Here is a 20,928-nt window from a genome sequence, read left to right as displayed (position 1 = left end):
TCCCACCCCTCAGAATGGGGCCCCGGCTCAGCCCATGCTCCGCTTTGGCCCAGTCAGTAGAGTTCAAAAGAAAAGGCGAGCCTGGAGAGAGCTGGACTGCTGAGCAGTCTGTTCACTGATCACACTGCGCCGAATTCCACCCCAGAGCTGGCTGCATTTCTGTGGGCGATGGCGGGACCATCATGATTTCATTGTATCTAAATAGATTTATAAAGTGCACCTATCCATCAGTTCCTTTCCCTACACACACACATGCATGGGAATAAAGGGGGACAAGGGCATCAGGTGCCCCCTTATTCCCCTGTGCACTGGCACTGAAGGTCTGCTACTGCTTGACTGCTGTGCTGATGATGGACAGGGAGGCATGTGAAATAGTAAAGCCTTTCCTGTTCTTCCCTCAATGCATCAAGCAGTGGAGCTCAGCCAATGCAGAGAGGAAACAATGTTAAGGTAGCAAGGGAGAAACTGGCTGGGAAGAAGCCCTGCCGCTGTCATAACTCCTGTGCACTGCTCCTGGGGTGGCACATCACAAGTACGGTCCCTTATTATGACCTACGGGCAACATTCAGTCTGGCCCTTTATTAAGAATATATTGTCTACGTTTTGCTTTGGAGTGTAGTTTGTCTTGTAAAAGGCACTAGAATATGGTGTCACTTTATTGAAGTTTTCATTTCTCTGATGGAGCACAGGGCTGTAGAACAACTTTAAGGACACATTCAAAATAACGTACACGCAAAGCTAGACTCAGCCTGTGCCTACTTCTGAATTAATCATTTTTGCTTTAGGGCTCAGGATGAAATACTCCATAATTTTTCAGGCAGAATTTCTGTTGTGATTAAGTCAAAATAAATGTAAACCAAACATGTTACTTCTACATCGTGTCTATCTGACAGATTTGAAATAATTACATAGAGTAAATAGGTGTCAAATTACAGTTTATTCTTCTTATCATAAACCTTAAAGTTTTGCCAAATGCACGGCACTTCAGGGAATCACTTCATTAGGGATAGGGAGACCATTAAGAGCAGCCAATATGCTTTCAATCATATTCTGCATCATGAGCCGACGAACACTTGTAGTAGCACTTCCAATGTGAGGAGTTATAAGAATGTTTAATTTTAACAAAGGATGGTGCCTGGAGGAGGGGCAGAAAAAACAATAGAAAAAGTAGAGATGAGGTTCAGAGCTATTTTATTTATTCTTTTTATTATAAAGATCTGAGGGGAAACAAGAGTGTTAATATGGATTTGAAATAATTGCTTGAGTCAAGCATATACAGAGTGGAATTCAAGCTACTGCATGCAGTTTTTATGCAGCAAAACGCGCAAAGAAGTCAGTTTGAGTTTTGTTTGTCTAAGGACTACATGATTGGGCTCCAAGGCCTCTGTTCTGTTTAATATTTACATACCTGAGTAGTCCCATTGATTTCAATGGGAATGTATATACATAAAACATAATGCAACTATTCTCATTCATATATTCACATACACACACTTAGTTTAAACTATATATGCCCATGCACACACACACACACACTCTTTTATATTTAACTTTTAACCATTTTTTACCTTGGTGGAGGTTCAGAGTGTGTCACATCCAAAGCAGCAGCCTTAATAACCCCATTTTGAAGTGCTTCCACCAATGCATCTTGATCAACCATGAGACCTGGATTAGAACAACAATATTCTTATTGCCATCCCCACTAAATCAAGAAAAACATGCCTCTGTGCTACATTTTTAAAATGAAAATGGATTTCCAACTCTTTAAACATGAGTGCTGATTCTGATGTTTAACAAGCAAGAGTTTTATTAAGAAACATTTTTTATAATCTAGATTTAGATTTTTAAATCTGATCTAGATTTTTAAAATGTGCATTGTATTGATGCTAAATTCAAAGTTTTGCCTGTTTGATGAATTTGGTGCCAGAATGATAGGCAATCTACATGGGCTATAAGCAATTTTTGTATTAAACTTCCTGCCCTTAGAAGAGTAGGTTGTGAGGGATCAACTTTTTTATGTTTGTGCAAAGGCAACAGGAGAATTTAATCTCTCTTTAATCCTAAATTCACAGGAGACAATCTCCTGCTGTTGTCCCTGATTCAACAGAGTACTTGAGTACCTGCAGAACTTTAGACACTCGAGTTAATCCCATACCTATTCAGCAAAGCGTTTACACATGTACTTAATTTTAAGCATGTGAATGTCCATTGACATTTAATAGGACTACTCACATTTTTAAAGTTATGCACTTTAAAATGTGCTTACGTGTTTTGCTGAATCAGGTCCATAGACATTTAGAATCTTGACAACCCTTCTATCACAGTTCCCACAGAAAATTTCAGTGTAGACACTAGTATCAGGAGTTGATTTTTTTTCCCAGAGACTCTTCCATTGAAGATAAACTGCATTGTGGTTGGTAAGCAGTCATTCTGTACCTTACCTCTGCTGATGTTAATGAGAGTGGCAGTGGGTTTCATCAGTTCTAACTCCTTCTTCCCAAACAGTTTTTCTGTCTGAGGTGTCAGGTTCACAACCAGCATCATAAAATCTGACCGCTGGAGCAAGTCTTCTATCTTTTTACACTAAATGGCTCCAACTGCCTGTTCCTCTTCCTCTTTTCTGAAGGAAAACAAAGTTGAACTGCACTTGTAAGTAGAAAATATTGGAGGTTCAAATCTCTATTACAGAAATGGATTTCACCTTCTCACTCCCCTGCTGCCCCATCCGTGAGATTCAGTTGGCTAGTTACTTGTTTGCAGCTCAGTGCATGACCATGCAGATGAGACCCCAATGTAGGACTGCCATACCAAAACTTCTTTCTTTTCAAAAGAGAAAAGAAAAATTTTTACTTTTTAAAAACTGTAAAGAAATATTAGGCATACGTGTGTACGAAAGTGCCATTCTACTGTGAAAAAACACCTTCATACATAAAATGGCATTAAAGGAATCTGTTAGTTTCTCAATGACATTGCATCAAGTGTGCTCAGTGTACAAACTATTTTACTTTAGTTAGGGTATCTGCTTTTACAAGGGTATTTACAAGGGTATCTGCTTCCCAGGAGGAAGCATCAGGTACACCATGCAGAGATTATTAGTATGACATCTGCTGCAAGAGTCTTACTGCTAGTTGATTTAGGGAATAGCATTTCTGCCTGTTTTGGAGGACTCTGCTTACTTTCCTTCTTACATCAAAATTGGAAATAGGGACAGCTGCCATTTAAATAAAAAAGGGTTCAGACATATAACACAGGAAACAGTGGCTCAGAAAGAAGAACTGAGGGAAACCTATTGGAGGGCACCTTAATGAGAAAGCTGGTGTCATGAAGCAGAACAATGCAGGCTCAAGTGTCAAAGGAGTCAGGAGCAAGAGCAGAGAGAATGAGTATAAATGAGAACAAATATTAAATACATTTATTGGACTGTTTTTCCTCCTATTGGGATGCTCTGTAACTAAACTTAGTTACAAATATCTTTTAAGGCTCCTTCTGCATTTGTCAATCAGTGGAATTTGTGCTTGATCCAGAGCAAGTGATGCTGTTCTCAGAGCATCAGTAGTTGGTCTGTCTGAGGTCCTATGGTCCAATCTTCTTGGTAAAGTTTCTCAGTTAGGATAAATGTACTATATGTTTGTATAGGGCCTAGCACAATGGGGCCCCAATGCCACAATATTAAAGTGTAAAAATAATGATGTTGATCATGCTTTCTGGTCCTAACATGGATTCCCTCCCAACCCAAATTATTTTCACTTGCTTTCTGTGTCTGCAACATGGCAGCAGACATGATGCAAGGAGAGAAATTATTTTGTGGTCTGTGGACTAGTGTTGGTCCACAGAGAGCTGGCAATTCACATGGTGCAACTCTCCTTCTGCTCAGCTGCTTCTAAGAAGAGGTGAAGGAGCCAGACTAGCTACTTCTGTTTGGGGCCACTGCTACATAATTGCTACAGGAATATTGTTTGATTGAACTATCTTTTATTTCCACAATCTATTAAGATGTGGCCATACCATCAAAAGGTTTGAGGACGACTACTGATGTATAAGACCACCAGCGTGGCAGGCAAATTTCTGATCCTTCCTGCACATTTTTAAACAAACCTCAGAACAGTTCTATGTATTTCATCATTTAAAAATAGAATAGCAATAATAAAAAGGCATTTAACAAGAATTCTGCAGGTATCACAGCATTATGTCCCTATGCCTCATCCTGAAATTGAGACAAGCTGAATAAACTAATATGACACTTTTGAGACAATGACAGCTACAAGTAATCTTTACAAGCAGTTACAAAATTGATTTTCTAACTGGGTTCAGACATACTTTTACCTCTGGTTCCTGTCGTGATAAAGAATTTTCATTTCAAAAGCTTTGACCCCCTTGGCCACCATATACCCAATTCTGCCCATTCCAATGTTACCAAGAGTAGCCCCGGTGACTTCATCTCCTAGCTAGTCAGTAGCAAAATGCTCAGTGTTTGGGGAAACTGCAGTCTGACAATCTAAAAAAGAAAAATAGCACATGAGGAATGGAATGATGCCAGGCATTCAGATACCCATTTCTTTCCTTTGGCTCACAAGTCAACATGGCAATGGAGCACCAATATTTACATTTACCTTTTAATAAAACACATGATGGGTAATGTTGACACTGGCAGCCAGAGCTCTTGATTTCTTGCTCATAGCAGTAAATGTCTCCTTTCACCCTCCCCTGCAACTCCCTTTGGGGGAGAGTGGGGAATGGGACAAGACTCTTAACCTCAGTTTTAATTCCATCACAAACCTGATCTTGTCTTCTTTGGCTCTGGAAGCAAGAGAAATTGTCAGCCCTTCATCTATCTTGGGGTGGCTAGTCATTAGGGGCTAATGGAGCTAAGCCCCACCACCAATGCCATAGCTGTGTCAGCTACACTGTAGACTCTGGATAATGTAGCTGGTGCGCTACAGGTTGCAGTATCATCACCAGGCGGCTTTCAGTGGGGCCAGATCTACTCCAGCCCCAGGAGGCTGCAGGACACCTGGCTGCCATTGTGTCTCCTGCATATATGTTGCAGGCAGAGAGAGGAGGCACAGAAGTGGGAATAAAGGTTTCTATGGAGCTAATTCACATCAGCCTCAAAAAGGCAGAGCACAGTGCTCCCTCTTGTTGAGCCTGGAAAAGCAGGAGCAGAAGGAACAAGCAGTCTGGGGTGGTGGTTATGAGCTGGGGTAAGGGAGGGAAGCTCTAAAACTAGAGGTATCTGGAGAGGCATATCTATTTTCCTGAAATTTTTGTTTGGAAATCATATGTGCCCTGTGGGCAAGCTAACGTTACCATGAGACATTCATTGTCACTTTTTCCCATTCCTTGATTTTGTGTATTTATATTTTTAACTATGCATCAACATACATTTTATCATAGCATATTTTGAAATGCTGATCTTTATTGAAAAAAATTAAATGGTTACCTTCCACTAGTCTCCTGGCAGATGCCAACACTAAAGCCATCCCCAGATCTGCAGTGGCATTGGAAACAGCAAAGGGAGTGTTGGCGACTTTCACTCCAAAGCTGGAGATCAATTTCAAGTCCAAATGATCCACTCCTGTCCCAGAGGTTGCAATCACCTTTAAATTAGGCAGACTATGGAGAAGCTCCTGGTTAGCAGCTGGTTTGTACCACCACATATAAATAGCTTTGATCTTTTCACTAAGATGGTTTTTGTTTTCAAGAAATTCCTTCATGGTGGTAAGGTTAAAATTTTTCTTCAGAAACTCGACATAGTCCTCATAGACTCCGTATGTCCCTCCTATAGTGTTTATCAACACATAAGGAGCTCTTGCTCTTCCATGCCCTACAAAAGGAAACAAACCCAAAGTGTTTCCCTGAGTAACGTTTCCCCCTCCCGCCATGTTTTAAACAACAGTTCAGCAGGGCTTTACTTCACTTGCCCTGTTACGGCAGAAAAGAAAAAGACAGTAAACTTATGTCCAAAGTCTCCCGGTCTTATTATTTTGAAAAACTGCTGCTGCACTATTCAGAGGGATAGTCTAGTTTGGAAGCAATTATTACTTTAGCAAGAATGCATTGCTGTTATAGCATAGCATAGCTGTCCTAACAAACACTTCTATGTGAAAAGATACAAGATAAAATTTAACAGAAATAATTAAGTAAAACAATATCAATTCAAGGGTCAAAGTCTATACAGTTCAAAGCTTTGTGGGCCAAAGGACATCTCTGTGCTCACAGGCCCAAATTCTGCATTCACTTCCACTTACACAACCCTACTGAAGTCAGTGAATTTTCATGAGAGTATTTGAGGACATGATTTCATCTAACCTAATGAGAGTGTTATTTATTGACTAGGTGCACTGCAGTCTCTAATTTACTTTGTGCCTTAGGTCACTAACTTTGTTTGCTTAATGGGAAAAACATTGCAAGCTTTTGATGTGCATGGACTCTGCTGACTTTGGAAAAATCAGATCCATCATTTAAAATTCAAACCCAATTGCTATCTTATTAAAGAAAGAGAACAGAATTTAACCCCCGTTTATGTAGGGAGTAAAAAAGGACTATGTTCCGGGCAAAAAAACACACACACCCCCCACCATATTCACTTAACATTTTGTAGACTTCATATATATTTACTGAGATTAGTTTAAAAATTTTTCCAGGTTGGTTAAACACATAAATAAGAAGCCTTTCAAAACAAAAGTATGTTGCATTTATAACTGCTGCAAAAAACTAAAAATGAAACAAACAAAAATGCCAAAAACCCAACAATCTCCACCCAAACCCCATAGTTTCCTGAAAAGTATACTTCAAGCTTTAATTACTAGCTTTCTGTCATGGGTAGTTTTAGCACTTTGGAAAATGAGTTTTAAAAGCACTTGAATTTTCCCAACCAGCCAGCCGGTAGGGCTGGAGAGATTAAAACACACAAAGTATAGAACTTTCCTTCGTTAGCACTTTTTATTCCTTTGGGGGTTGGGATTAAATACCAACAAATTCCCTTCCTTTTATTTTATTTTATTTTATTTTATTTCAACAGGAGCGTGTAGGTGTGCACTATTTGCGGGAGGAAGGAATGTTGACTGACTTGCCCCACAGAGAACAGAAACTTGCATCCCCCAAATTCCACAGATCTTCTGAACCTGAAGGTCGGTCCCAAAAATCCTGCCTTACTCTGCCCCACTCTTCCTGCAATGCCCCAGTCAAATGCCCCAGTCACTTGCCTGCATGAGCAGATTCACTCAGGCCTCTCTGATTCATGCTAGTTCCTTAATTGACTCCTCACCTCCTGCCAACCACCAGGCTCCTGAAGTGACCCACCCAACTACCCTTACCAGTCCCAGGTTTAAGGTTCAGATTGTGACCCAACAGCGGTGGCACGTTATGTCTAGACACGGTCTGGGGTTTGGGAATGGTTTCCAGCAGTTGGAAAATGGGAGCTGAGTCTCACTCCTAGCAGAAGTCCTAAGCCACCCTCTTCTTCACTCCAGAACTACTAGTAAACAGCCACTTCCCAGGTTTTAGCCAGTTGGAAAATGGCCATTTCTACAGGGTCCTGATCCAAAGGCCATTGAAATCAGTGGGAAAACTCCCATTGATGTCACTGAGTTTGGATCAGGCCCCAGGAGTTGTTTATCCGTTTCTTGTACAGTTACCTCCACAAGTGCTTCTATTACTATAATTGCCCAAGTCTTTTTGACTTAATTAAATAATTTAATAACTTCTAGCCAAAGACCGCCCTCTCCTGGGACCCCCACCCCTAACCGTCCCCCCCAGGACCCCACCCCCATCCAACCCCCCCTGCTCCCTGTGCCCTGACTGCTCCAACCCCTATCCATACCCTCGCCCCCTGACAGGCCCTCCGGGACTCCCACGCCTATGCAACCCCCTCCTGTTCCCCATCCCCTGACCGCCCCCCACCAGAACCTCTGCCACATTCAACTGCCCCCTGGGACCTCCTGCCCCTTATCCAACCCCCCTTCTCCCGGCCCCCTTACCATGCCACTCAGAGCACCAGGACTGGCAGCCGCTCCGCCCGGCCGGAGCCAGCCACGCCACCACACAGTCTAGAGCACCGGGGCAGGCCGGTGGCTCTCGCAGCCGCGCTGCCCGGCAGGAGCTTGCAGCCCCGCCACCCAGAGCGCTGGTGGCACAGTGAGCTGAGGCTGCAGGGGAGAGGGGACAGCAGGGGAGGGGCCAGGGGCTAACCTCCCCGGCCGGGAGCTCAAGGCCGGATGTGGCCCGCTGCGGGCATAGTTTGCCCACCTCTGGCTTACTAGGTGGGTGGAGGAATTGATTTTTTTCTCTTTAAAATGGAATGGGATTGTGACATTCAAGACAAGTCACTGCTCTCTAAATATATTTGTATACTGCACAAAGCGTACCTCTGGTGACAATTCTACGTCTCAACAATAAGTTGTTCACCATAGGACAGCAACAGCAGGCCGGCAGTGAAAGACAGGAGTGCACACCCATCATGCCCTATCAGCCACTGAGCTGACAGTGTTTAGGTTGCTGGGCTGCAGAATGATTTATCACTTTTTCAAACAAAAGAAAAGTACCTTCTTGAAGCTGCCTGCTGCAGGTATTTCAGAGAGCTGCTGGGAAGAGCTTGCCTTTACTAATTTTGTAGTTGATCCACTTCAGAGCTGAGAATTAGGAAGTTAGAATGAAAGTGACTGTTAGCAGCGTTAAAGTTTCAAGCCTTCAGAAAAATTGGAAGGAACAGGGAGGCGTCAGTTGCTGTGCTGCTGTTACACAAGGAGAGTGGAGTGAGGGAGGAGTTTTCTGGGGAAGAAAATCTAGGCTGCTTGCTGACAGTGTTAGAGTACATCTTTTCTGACAGTCCCCACTGGGCTTATTGCTGTCTCTATCTCAAGAAGTTAAGGGACATAAAATTTGAGTCATTAGCCAGCTTCACAAAAGGTAGAATCAATATTATCTAAACTGTATGACTAGAAGGATAAGAACTTCTTGTCCAAGAGAGGCATGAAAATATTAAACATAAATATACTCCACAAGTCAAGAAATATTAACCAAACAACACTGCCCTGTGATGCAACCAGTTCCAAATTGGTTTCTTAGAGAGGACTTGTTAAGACTTTATGTGTCATGACAACATAATTTTGGGTACGTACTAATCTTGGAACTGAATGCTTTGCATTTTTTTATATACTTGCATGAGAGCACCTATTCACAAATAGGGCATGTACAGTCAGTGTCACGCCCAACCAATCAAACTCTCCCATGACTTGCTATTTATGCTGTGTTTGCATTTGGAAAACAAAGAACTACACAGAGAAACAACGAGGAAGCCGGTGGCACCTTAAAGACTAACAGATTTATTTGGGCATAAGCTTTCATGGGTAAAAAACCCACTTCTTCAGATGCATGGAGTGAAAATTACAGATGCAGGCATTATTATACTGACACATGAAGAGAAGGGAGTTAGCTTACAAGTGGAGAACCAGTGCTGACAGGGCCAATTCAATCAAGGTAGATGTGGTCCACACCCAATAATAGATAAGGAGGTGTCAATATGGGAGTATTGTACAAGTGCATTAACATGCTCTTATCTATTTGTATTTGTAAGTACTAGGTAGTGCTGTGCACAATTTAATTTAAATGATAATTTAAATGATGATTGCTTGTTTCTATCAAAGATCTTTCTAGGGCTTCTCACACACTGCTACCTAAACCCAAGGGATGAAATCCTGGCTCCATTTAAGTCAGTGGGAATTTTGCCTCTGATTTCAGTGGGGTCAGAATTTCACTCATGATATATTTATTTGCACTAATGTAATAAACAAATAAAACAGTAATACAATACACAAGCACTAACACTTTGAAGTAGTACATAGATGAATTATTTAGATTGTATATACACACTAAGACAATATAGGTTCAGATCAGATTGAAAACAGGCTGAAGTAGTCTTTGATGCTATATGGTAAGGAATACACTATAGAGTTTTTACAAAAGTATAGTAGCATGTATAACCATTTTTTATGTATAACCATTTCTTTCTGTGTGATGTAAACCACGATCTGTACTGTAAGCAAAAAGTCTGATGAATGAAAACCATTGGTCTAGCATAGGATTTTGCTCTGATGTCCAATAGTAAATATACACATTTTTAGCGAACAGTACTTGTGAGAAGATCCCTGGGGTACAAGCTGGAACTGGGGTACCACTGTGCTTCCTTAACTCTCTAGCCTGGGCTGTCTCTCACAATGCTTTGCTAGTTACAAGCAGCAAATCCCTCCAGGTGCTGTTATCACTCAGCACAACAACACGTGGAGCAACACACCCAGCTAAATTGCATGAATGCTCCCAGAGCCACTCATGAAATCACGCAGAGGAAGGCACCAGTAAATCTGCCAAACCTCCAACCTTGCACCTCAGACTATACCCTTTTGCCCTGGTCAGAAGCCTGACCAGTATAAGTTTATAACCCAGTCCGCCTCTCCCTCAACACACACAGGCCTTTGTAACCTGAATTGAGATTTCCCAAACAATTCAACCAAAGCACACTGTTTTAGGTAAAACATAAAACAGATTTATTAACTACAGATACATTTTAAGTGGTTATAAGTGGTATGCATAAAAGGTCAGAGATAGTTACCAAAGAAAATAAAAGGTAAGAGCGCAGTCTAAATCTTAAAGCTTGTTACACTAGACAGTGTTTAGATCTAGTGTTTTCTCACCCCACTGGATGTTTCAGTTCTTAATACACAGGCTTCCCCTTCTAAGCCTGGGACCAGTCTCCTCAGCTAAAGTCTTTGTCTTCCCAGCATTTTTGTTGCTTCCAGCATAGGTGGGGGAGGAGAAAAGCCCTATCATGATCCCACTGTCCACTATTTTATATCCTCAGTCCATGTGCCTGGAAGACACAGGCCCAGGTGAGCCTTGGTGAATCACAGAGTTGAGCAGTCCCCATTGTGTGGTGTTTGCACAACTGTCATTGAATTGTAAATCCCTTGTTTACTATTCCCCTGCTAGTCAATGACTGGTGATGATCGTTCAACACCTGCACAAGTGTTGGTTACGTCCCTTGTCCTTGTCACTGCAGAATTAGCATTAGAGACTCTCAGACTTACAACACATCTCAGTAACAACCATACAGCAAAATCTCATAACTTCATACACCCTAATGATATACATATTTGGACAGAACAATGGATTTCAGCAGATCATGATTTCTCTTATGAACATAGCATTCATGTAAGAACATGGCATGCTTTATATGAAATATATCATAATTATATGGGGTGAATATGGGGGTCTAGGGAGCTGCTTTGAGGTACAGAGTGTCAAAGTACTCAAAACAAGTTGTTGGGGTTTTTCTCTTTTTATAAAAGCTGGAATCCTATTGCCCAGATTTATCCCTGGAGGCAGAGTGTCAGATCTTGTGGTGAAAGATCCCAAAGTATGCTACCCCCAGTTACGTAGGCCTTAACCCAACATTTATCAGGATGGTAAATTTATATGAGTACATCTGGTATTCCAAACACAGTGGAAATTTCATCTTGAAGATGACTCTCCTTCCCACTGCTGTTGCTGATAATTAGCCTGCCTGAGTAAGTCCTGGTTGAATGGATTAAGTGGTGATATGTATCCTGGATCCATTTTTGAGGTTTGAAGGGACTTGCACTGTAAGATATTTTATTCATGATGGAACTTGTTTAAATGAAGACTTCCTATGTGGCTCCCTTACACAGCAGGACATCAGAGGTTTCGGAGATCTTAATTTGTAACCAGATAGTTTACTATATTTTTGCAAGCATCTCATAAAGCAGGCGTGGACTAGACATCTTGAGTACAACAAAAGTCAGCAAATCAGCTGTATACAGCGCAACTTCTTCCTCTATCTTGCCAATTTGTATACATTTATTTGTTTACTGCTTCTAAACATCTCTACGAGAGGTTCCATAACAAGAAAAAACAGCACTGGGGAGCGGAGATATCTCTAGCTGTTGTCTTTAAACGAGGCAGAAGGAGCTGATTTTTAGTAATAATCAGCACTGTGGTTTTTTGGGGCTCAGAATTGTAATCAACATTTTGCCAAGGTCAAACTGATTTAATACCTAAAAAGAAGGCTTGTCTACGCAAAGGGCTTTTATGTCTCCATAGATATTATATGGGTGAGGGTTTTGGTGACACTGGAATAATGAATTAAATAAAAAAACTCTTCTGAGATTACTGGACAATCTGTAGATGAGCACAAAGCCTCTATCTGTGTTAATTAATTATGGACAATATTGAATTATGAGAGATATCTCCCTAATCCTAGCATGAGGGTATTGGCCAATATTTTCATATCTTTATTAAGTATGGCTATTGGTAGGTAGAAGACATGTAATGAAGGGTCTTTTCCTGTTTTATGAGTAAGTATTATTTAGGCCTCAGCTAGTGTGGATGGGAGTCATTTCTTCTTGCAAGCCTTCATAAAACATTTTCTTTAAGAACTGACATACAAAATTCAGTGCGAAACCCATCAAAGCCAGCTGTATTTCCCCTTTGAAAGACATTAATTGCCTTTCTCGTCTATGGAAATACTATTTCTTAAAGTCTCTGAGACTGGCATAATTTGGGAAATTTTATCTTGTATAATATCACCTTAAAATGGCTACTGAAGTTTACTGGAGTACATATTTTGATGGCTCTAAAATATATAAAAGCTTGGATTTGAATAAACTTGTTTTTCTATATTAAAAAGCCACTGCAAAATGATAGACTAGGTGGGGTTTCAACAAGGTCAGGCATATTCACCAGACTTGGAAGTAAGCTAATTAACATATTGGAAAATATTATGGGAGTACCCTATTTAATCTCCCCTAAAGAACATTGTTAGAACTATAAACACACCAACGATCAGCAGCAGTAAATGTTTTCACAGATCCATTTAGCTTGTGTCCAGCTGTGACAAAGTACAAAGTGAACAATAAGATATGGAAACCATTTACAGTTGGATCTACATTTGGACAAGAGAATAGAACACTAGACTGGGACTGAGGAGATCTGCATTCCGTTCCTGGCTGGGTGACCTTGGGCAAGTCATTTCCTCTCTCTGTGCCTCAGTTTCCCAATCTGTAAAATAGGAGTAACGATACTGACCTCAATTGTAGAGTGTACTTTGTGATCTACTGATGAAAAATGCAATATAAGAGAGCTATTATTATTTATTTGCAAACCAAAATCAAGGCTAAGGTTTCAATTCAAAGGTTTCACCCATATATAATAACAAGTCTTCATTCCTGTAAGGAGAGTTGTAGAATAATGTTCTTTTATAGCTGTGTCCTTTAATATATCAACTAGGGAAACACTTCATTGGGGATAGGGAGACCATTAAGAGCTGCCAATATATTTGCAACTGCTTCCTCTGTTGTCATGCAAATGGCCTTGTCTGTTTTAATGCCAAGGTGAGGAGTTATGAGAATGTTCTTTAGTTTTAATAATGGATGATCTCTGCAAAAAAAGGAATAAAAAAAGCCAGGTGTGGTTAAGATGGCTACTGGCATTATCCTAACTAATAAAGGCCCTGCTTCAGCAAAGCCCTTAAGCATGTTCTTAAATGTATGCACTTGTTCAATCTCATTAATGTAAGTGTCTGCTTAAGAGCTTTGTGAATCGAGTTCAGTTTGTTTTGGGCGCTGATGGAGTGTTTTAAGATTTTATATCATTCCTTCGTGGAAGCACAGAAACTGATTTTCTGCAATAGGCAGCAATCTGTGCCACATATTGGGGGGAAGGATTGACCCTATGTGATGCCATGGACTTTATCTCCATGACTCAGATAGTTGACATCCCTGCCCACTTGCTTAGTGCTCTAAAGTCAAATGGGACAATTCATTCCATGAGGCGTAGTTCCTAGCAACTTTATTTTTGTAGAAGTTAAAGAGCATCCATGACCGAGAGACCTGCAAAACATCAGTAAAATAAACAACGCTGTACTGAGGAGACAAGACCTACAGGGAAGGGGAGAAGTGAGGCTTCTGAGAGGTAGTCTGAGCAGTGGTGGCTCATACAGTGTCTACCCATCACCATCATTTCTGTTGCCCTGGGACTGGTATTTTCTCCCTTCAGGTAAAGAATTTGGAACCACAGCTGCCGCTGCTGCATGCTGTGATTCTGTGGTAGGCATTGGCCAAAGGACTTAGCTTGGCAAATGTACCGCCCTCCTGCTATTTACTGCCTTGGGTGTTTGAATTGACCAGACTATGCATTCCAGCGTGTTCCCAGTCATAGTGCATAACATGACAGCATGCTAAATTCAGAGACAGAGGGCAGCCATCCGTGCCAATCTCCAACCTCCACCAAATCCCCATCTGCTGTGCCTTTTTTGGTCCTTATTTCTTGTTCTCTGTAATTTTAAATATTTTTTGATAAATACACACGGCTGTGTACCTGGGAAGTGGTTCGGGGTAAGTGACATCCAAAGCCGCAGCCTTGATAACACCAGTCTGAAGAGCTTCCACCAGTGCATCTTGGTTTACCACTGGACCTGGGTTGAAATAACAGTGTACTTTCTTAATGCCATGTTCAGATAACGTCAGGATAAAGAAAAACAAAGAATAAAGGGAAAACTTCATTATTTGTTAATTTAGAAAAGAGATTTTAATATTAAAAATTAAATGCAAATGGATTTACAGCTCAAACACAAGAACTCGTGTTTAAATGGTTAACACAATTATTTAACATTTTATGTACTGTTTTTCCTCTTCAAAGTGCTTTGGAAACATTAACCAAACCTCCAAACAACCCAATGAAGTGGGTAAATGTTGTTAGTCATTTTACACAAAACAGTTAACATTTTCAAATTGTTAATTTGCTCTTACTTTGGGAGACACATGTAGAGAGAGGGCCAGAATTTGAGGCTCTAATTTTAAACAAAGCAGTGAGATAAGTTTACCATGTAAATGCAGAAGATGAGTGGTGTTACGGTTAAGAGAGTCATGGACCAGAGTCAGGAAATTCTAAATTCTGGTTACTACAGCAACAGTAACTATCCCCATGGCACATACATATATAACAGTTTGTTTTATTGTATATAGCTAACAGAATATATACATCTATAGTATTACAATGCATACATTTAAATACTGTAATATATTTTAGAAACTTCATTGTAAAAAGCTGCTAAGGTTTCTAGGTAAGAACACTGTTGTCACCACATCATCTACAATACCCAAGCACTTAAACGTAAGGAAATGAGTAGATAAGAACATAACAAATTGAATACTGCCCAGTTCATAACAATTGTATACATCAATCAACTCATATGATTCATTGAGGACTACACACATGACACATTTGCATATTTGAATCTAATGTGAATTATCAGGGTGTAAAAGAGCATCTGACAATCTTTTGGGTTTTTTTAAGGGAGAACATTTTCAGTCACTTCAAAGAAAAAACAAAAACAGCCAAATGAAGTTTTATCAAACATTTGAAAAAATTCTACCCAGGGGGAGGGCGGGAGGAGAGAGAGAGAAAGAGAGAGAGACATCCAGAAAGCCGTTACTTAAGGTCATGATAGCTTCAATCCCAGCAGCAGTGTCATCCACCATTCCAGTTAGTTCTTACAGCTTCCCTAGCCAGCCACCACCCTCAAATGGACAGTACCATCCCAGTTCCCAACGTCTCTGCTCTTTCTCATTCCCCAACACATACAAACCAAAAGTTCTTCATTTGAACCCAGTCAGCCCCCTGGAGAGTTGGGGTAAAGCCTCTAGATTCATAGATATTAAGGTCAGAAGGGACCATTATGATCATCTAGTCTGACCTCCTGCACAATGCAGGCCACAGAATCTCACCCACCCACTCCTGCGATAAACCTCTCACCTATGTCTGAGCTATTGAAGTCCTCAAATCATGGTCTAAAGACTTCAAGGTGCAGAGAATCCTCCAGCAAGTGACCCATGCCCCATGCTACAGAGGAAGATGAAAAACCCACAGGGACTCTTCCAGTCTGCCCTGGAGGAAAATTCCTTCCCAACCCCAAATATGGCGATCAGCTGAACCCTGAGCATATGGGCAAGATTCACCAGCCGGATACCCAGGAAAGAATTCTCTGCAGCAACTCAGATCCCACCCCATCTAACATCCCATTACAGGCCATTTGGCCTATTTACCATGAATAGTTAAAGATCAATTAATTGCCAAAATCATGTTATCCGATCATACCCCCTCCTCCATAAACTTATCGAGTTTAATCTTGCCAGACAGGTCTTTTGCCCCCACTGCTTCCCTTGGAAGGCTATTCCAGAACTTTACTCCTCTGATGGTTAGAAACCTTCATCTAATTTCAAGTCTAAACTTCCCGATGGCCAGTTTATATCCATTTGTTCTTGTGTCCACATTGGTACTGAGCTTAAATAATTCCTCTCCCTCTCCGATATTTATCCCTCTGATATATTTATAGAGAGCAATCATATCTCCCCTCAACCTTCTTTTGCTTAGGCTAAATAAGCCAAGCTCTTTGAGTCTCCCTTCATAAGACGGGTTTTCCATTCCTCGGATCATCCTAGTAGCCCTTCTCTGTACCTGTTCCAGTTTGAATTCATCCTTCTTAAACATGGGAGACCAGAACTGCACACAGTATTCCAAGTGAGGTCTTACCATGCCTTGTATAACGGCACTAACACCTCCTTATCTCTACTGGAAATACCTCGCCTGATGCATCCCAAGACCGCATTAGCTTTTTTCACGGCCATATCACATTGGCAACTCATAGTCATCCTGTGGTCAACCAATACTCCAAGGTCCTTCTCCTCCTCCGTTACTTCTAATTGATGCATCCCCAGCTTATAACTAAAATTCTTGTTATTAATCCCTAAATGTATGACCTTACACTTTTCACTATTAAATTTCATCCTATTACTATTACTCCAGTTTACAAGGTCATCCAGATCCTCCTGTATGATATCCCAGTCCTTCTCTAAATTGGCAATACCTCCCAGCTTTGTATCATCCGCAAACTTTATTAGCACACTCCCACTTTTTGTGCCGAGGTCAGTAATAAAAAGATTAAATAAGATTGGTCCCAAAACTGATCCCTGAGGAACTCCACTGGTAACTTCCCTCCAGCCTGACAGTTCACCTTTCAGTATGACCCGCTGTAGTCTCCCTTTTAACCAATTCCTTATCCACCTTTCAATTTTCATATTGATCCTCATCTTTTCCAATTTAACTAATAATTCCCCATGTGGAACTGTATCAAACACCTTACTGAAATCTAGGTAATTTAGATCCACTGTGTTTCCTTTATCTAAAAAATCTGTTACTTTCTCAAAGCAGGAGATCAGGTTGGATTGGCACGATCTACCTTTTGTAAAACCATGTTGTATTTTGTCCCATTTACCATTGACCTCAATGTCCTTAACTACTTTCTCCTTCAAAAATTTTTCCAAGACCTTGCATACTACAGATGTCAAACTAACAGGCCTGTAGTTACCTGGATCACTTTTTTTTCCTTTCTTAAAAATAGGAACTATGTTAGCAATTCTCCAGTCATACGGTACAACCCCTGAGTTTACAGATTCATTAAAAATTCTTGCTAATGGGCTTGCAATTTCATGTGCCAATTCCTTTAATATTCTTGGATGAAGATTATCTGAGCCCCCTGATTTAGTCCCATTAAGCTGTTTGAGTTTCGCTTTTACCTCAGATATGGTAATATTTACCTCCATATCCTCATTCCCATTTGTCATACTACCATTATCCCTAAGATCCTCATTAGCCTCATTAAAGACTGAGGCAAAGTATTTGTTTAGATATTGGGCCATGCCTAGATTATCCTTAACCTCCACTCCATCCTCAGTGTTTAGCGGTCCCACTTCTTCTTTCTTTGTTTTCTTCTTCTTTATATGGCTACAGAACCTTTTACTATTGGTTTTAATTCCCTTTGCAAGGTCCAACTCTACTTGACTTTTAGCCTTTCTCACTTTATCCCTATATGTTCTGACCTCAATAAGGTAGCTTTCCTTGCTGATCCCTCCGATCTTCCACTCCCTGTATGCTTTCTGCTTTTTCTTAATCACCTCTCTGAGATGCTTGCTCATCCAGCTTGGTCTACAACTCCTGCCTATGAATTTTTTCCCCTTTCTTGGGATGCAGGCTTCCGATAGCTTCTGCAGCTTTGACTTAAAGTAATCCCAGGCCTCCTTTGCCTTTCAATCCTTAAGTTCTTCAGTCCAATCCACTTCCCTAACTAATTTCCTTAATTTTTGAAAGTCAGCCCTTTTGAAATCAAAAACCCTAGTCACAGATTTATTTTTGTTAATCCTTCTGTTCAGTTTGAACTGAATTAGCTCATGATCACTTCAACCAAGGTTGTCCCCTACAACCATTTCTTCTATGAGGTCCTCACTACACACCAAAACCAAATCTAAAATGGCATCCCCTCTAGTCAGTTCAGCAACTACTTGATGAAGGAATCCATCAGCTATCGCATCTAGGAAAATCTGAGCCCTATTATTATTACTAGCACTTGTCCTCCAGTCTATATCTGGGAAGTTAAAATCTCTCATGATCACGCAGTTTCCATTAGCATTTACTTCATTAAAAACATTACAGATGGCTCTATCCATATCCAAATTAGATCCCGGCGGCCTATAGCACACCCCAGGCACTATCCCAGTGGAGATTCTAGTAGTTTTCTTCCCCAATGTGATTTATACTCAGACGGACTCTGTCTTATCCATTCCATCGCTTCTTATTTCTTTACATTCAATCTCATCATTGATATACAATGCTACTCCACCACCTTTACCTTTATTTCTGTCTTTCCTAAACAGCACATACCCTTCAATAGCTGTAGCCCCGTCATGACTACTATTCCACCATGTTTCTGTTATCCTTACAATATCCAGAGTGTAAGCCCAAGGTTTGAACTCAGGCTCAAGCTTAACCGACCTTCTCTCTACACACAAATCAAGTTAACCCATGGCTCAGATCCAGGGTCCCAGGACACCATTGGGATGGAGGGTCCGAGCCTGAGTGAAGCTGTGACCCAAGGGTCAAGGCCTATTGCTTTGCAGTATAGATGCAATCCCACGGGACTTGTGCTCTGGGAGTCTGCCAAAAGTATCCCACAATCTCAGGCTGACTTTCTTGATCCTCTGGACAGTCAAGTTTGGTGGACAGACAAGTTTTCCTACACTGCACCACGAACAAAGAGCTAGAGCAGCCAGATTTTGGGAGGGTGCTAGGAAGTCTGGGATATGGGTGGTTGGATTTGGAACCATATAATTCAGTGTAGACGCTGGAACCCCAGGTTGAGCCCCAGAGTTGAACAATTCTTAGTCTGGGGTTACAAATCAGTGTAAATTCTCGAGCCCTAAATTAACAAACCCAGGTTCTGCTAACTCGAGTTCTGTTAGGCCTGGGCTTACATTGCTATGTAGACGTACCCTCTAGACCAGGGGGTCCTTGGTACACTAGTTATACTGCCCAGTGCAATTTGGTACTACACTCTGGAAGACAGGGGTTGTGCAGTCAGACCATTATACTGTACCCTACCTCTGCTGATGTTAATGAGAGTAGCAGTGGGTTTCATCAGTTCTAACTCCTTTTTCCCGATCAGTTTACATGTCTGCGGTGTCAGGCTCACAACCAGCATCACGAAATCTGACTGCTGGAGCAAGTCTTCTATCTTTGGACAATAAGTAGCACCAACAGCCTGTTCTTCTTCCTCAGTTCTGATGAGAAATAAGAATCATGTTGCATTAGAGGCAGTCTTGGTCATGGAAATGTTACATTCCTACCTTATGTTACTCCCAATGGTACTTTAGCTCCCAAACTACAACTAGGAAAGTATCTCCCCAGGATCACTGGTAACCAAATTGACCAGTGATGCACTTTCAGCAGAGTGCACAGTCGCAAAGGGGGAATGGATTTGACAGCCACTTGTAGACTTAATTTCCTCAGGAAGGTGAAACTTGTGGCAAAGCAGAGGTAAAGGAAGTCTGTCTCCTAGGTGTGTTTTCAGTGGCATGTGCGCATTATGAGTGGTCCTGATTTCTTGACCATCCTTAAATAAAGCTCTTTTTATGAAGGATGGAATTGGCAAACGAGTTCCTTGGGCAAGTGATGCTCCATGATTCAGATATAGAGATATTTTTAGTTTAAACTTTTGACAATGCAGAACTATTATCAAAAAGAAAAGGAGTACTTGTGGCACCTTAGAGACTAACCAATTTATTTGAGCATGAGCTTTCGTGAGCTACAGCTCACTTCATCAGATGCATACTGTGGAAACTGCAGAAGACATTATATACACAGAGACCATAAAAACAATACCTCCTCCCACCCCACTCTCCTGCTGGTAATAGCTTATCTAAAGTGATCATCAAGTTGGGCCATTTCCAGCACAAATCCAGGTTTTCTCACCCTCCGCCCCCCCCCCCCCAACTCACCCTCCTGCTGGTAATAGCCCATCCAAAGTGACCACTCTCTTTAAAATGTGTATGATAATCAAGGTGGGCCATTTCCAGCACAAATCCAGGTTTTCTCACCCCCCCACCCCCCTCCAAAAACCACACACACAAACTCACTCTCCTGCTGGTAATAGCTCATCCAAAGCGACCACTCTCCCTACAATGTGCATGATAATCAAGATGGGCCATTTCCAGCAAAAATCCAGGTTTTCTCACCCACCCCCCACCCCCATACACACACAAACTCACTCTCCTGCTGGTAATAGCTCATCCAAAGCGACCACTCTCCCTACAATGTGCATGATAATCAAGGTGGGCCATTTCCAGCACAAATCCAGGTTTTCTCACCCCCCGCACCCCCCCACACAAACTCACTCTCCTGCTGGCAATAGTTCATCCAAAGTGACCACTCTCCTTACAATGTGCATGATAATCAAGGTGGGCCATTTCCAGCATAAATCCAAGTTTAACCAGAACATCGGGGGGGGGGTAGAAAAAAACAAAGGGA

At 41.4% G+C, this 20,928-nt stretch overlaps 1 protein-coding gene and 1 pseudogene across 15 annotated transcripts in view; both read right to left on the bottom strand.

Annotated features, from left to right (window-relative positions):
- Positions 1–408: 408 nt before the first annotated feature.
- On the bottom strand, positions 409–5,714 carry LOC140906125 (putative 2-ketogluconate reductase; annotated as a pseudogene). Its single transcript, XR_013635273.1, has 5 exons — positions 5,441–5,714; positions 3,177–3,211; positions 2,442–2,679; positions 1,569–1,665; positions 409–1,135 (listed from the first exon to the last, which is right to left on the bottom strand). The product of XR_013635273.1 is annotated as a putative 2-ketogluconate reductase (transcript).
- Positions 5,661–20,928, bottom strand: part of LOC140906910 (glyoxylate/hydroxypyruvate reductase B) — a 28,934-nt gene continuing 13,666 nt past the window's right edge. For 7 of the 14 annotated variants that reach the window (XM_073331821.2, XM_073331829.2, XM_073331831.2 and 4 more), the window contains 3 exons: positions 19,504–19,682; positions 14,389–14,485; positions 9,291–13,449 (listed from right to left, as the gene is read on the bottom strand). In XM_073331821.2, coding sequence (XP_073187922.2) covers positions 13,296–13,449; positions 14,389–14,485; positions 19,504–19,682 — 430 coding nt within the window. In that variant the 3' untranslated portion in view covers positions 9,291–13,295. The other 7 variants (XR_012157294.2, XM_073331826.2, XM_073331827.2 and 4 more) reach the window with 7 other exon arrangements.

This window comes from Lepidochelys kempii, chromosome 2, assembly GCF_965140285.1.
Source record: "Lepidochelys kempii isolate rLepKem1 chromosome 2, rLepKem1.hap1, whole genome shotgun sequence".
Taxonomy (NCBI): Eukaryota; Metazoa; Chordata; order Testudines; family Cheloniidae; genus Lepidochelys; species Lepidochelys kempii.
This window is presented reverse-complemented; position numbering and strand designations above follow the sequence as displayed.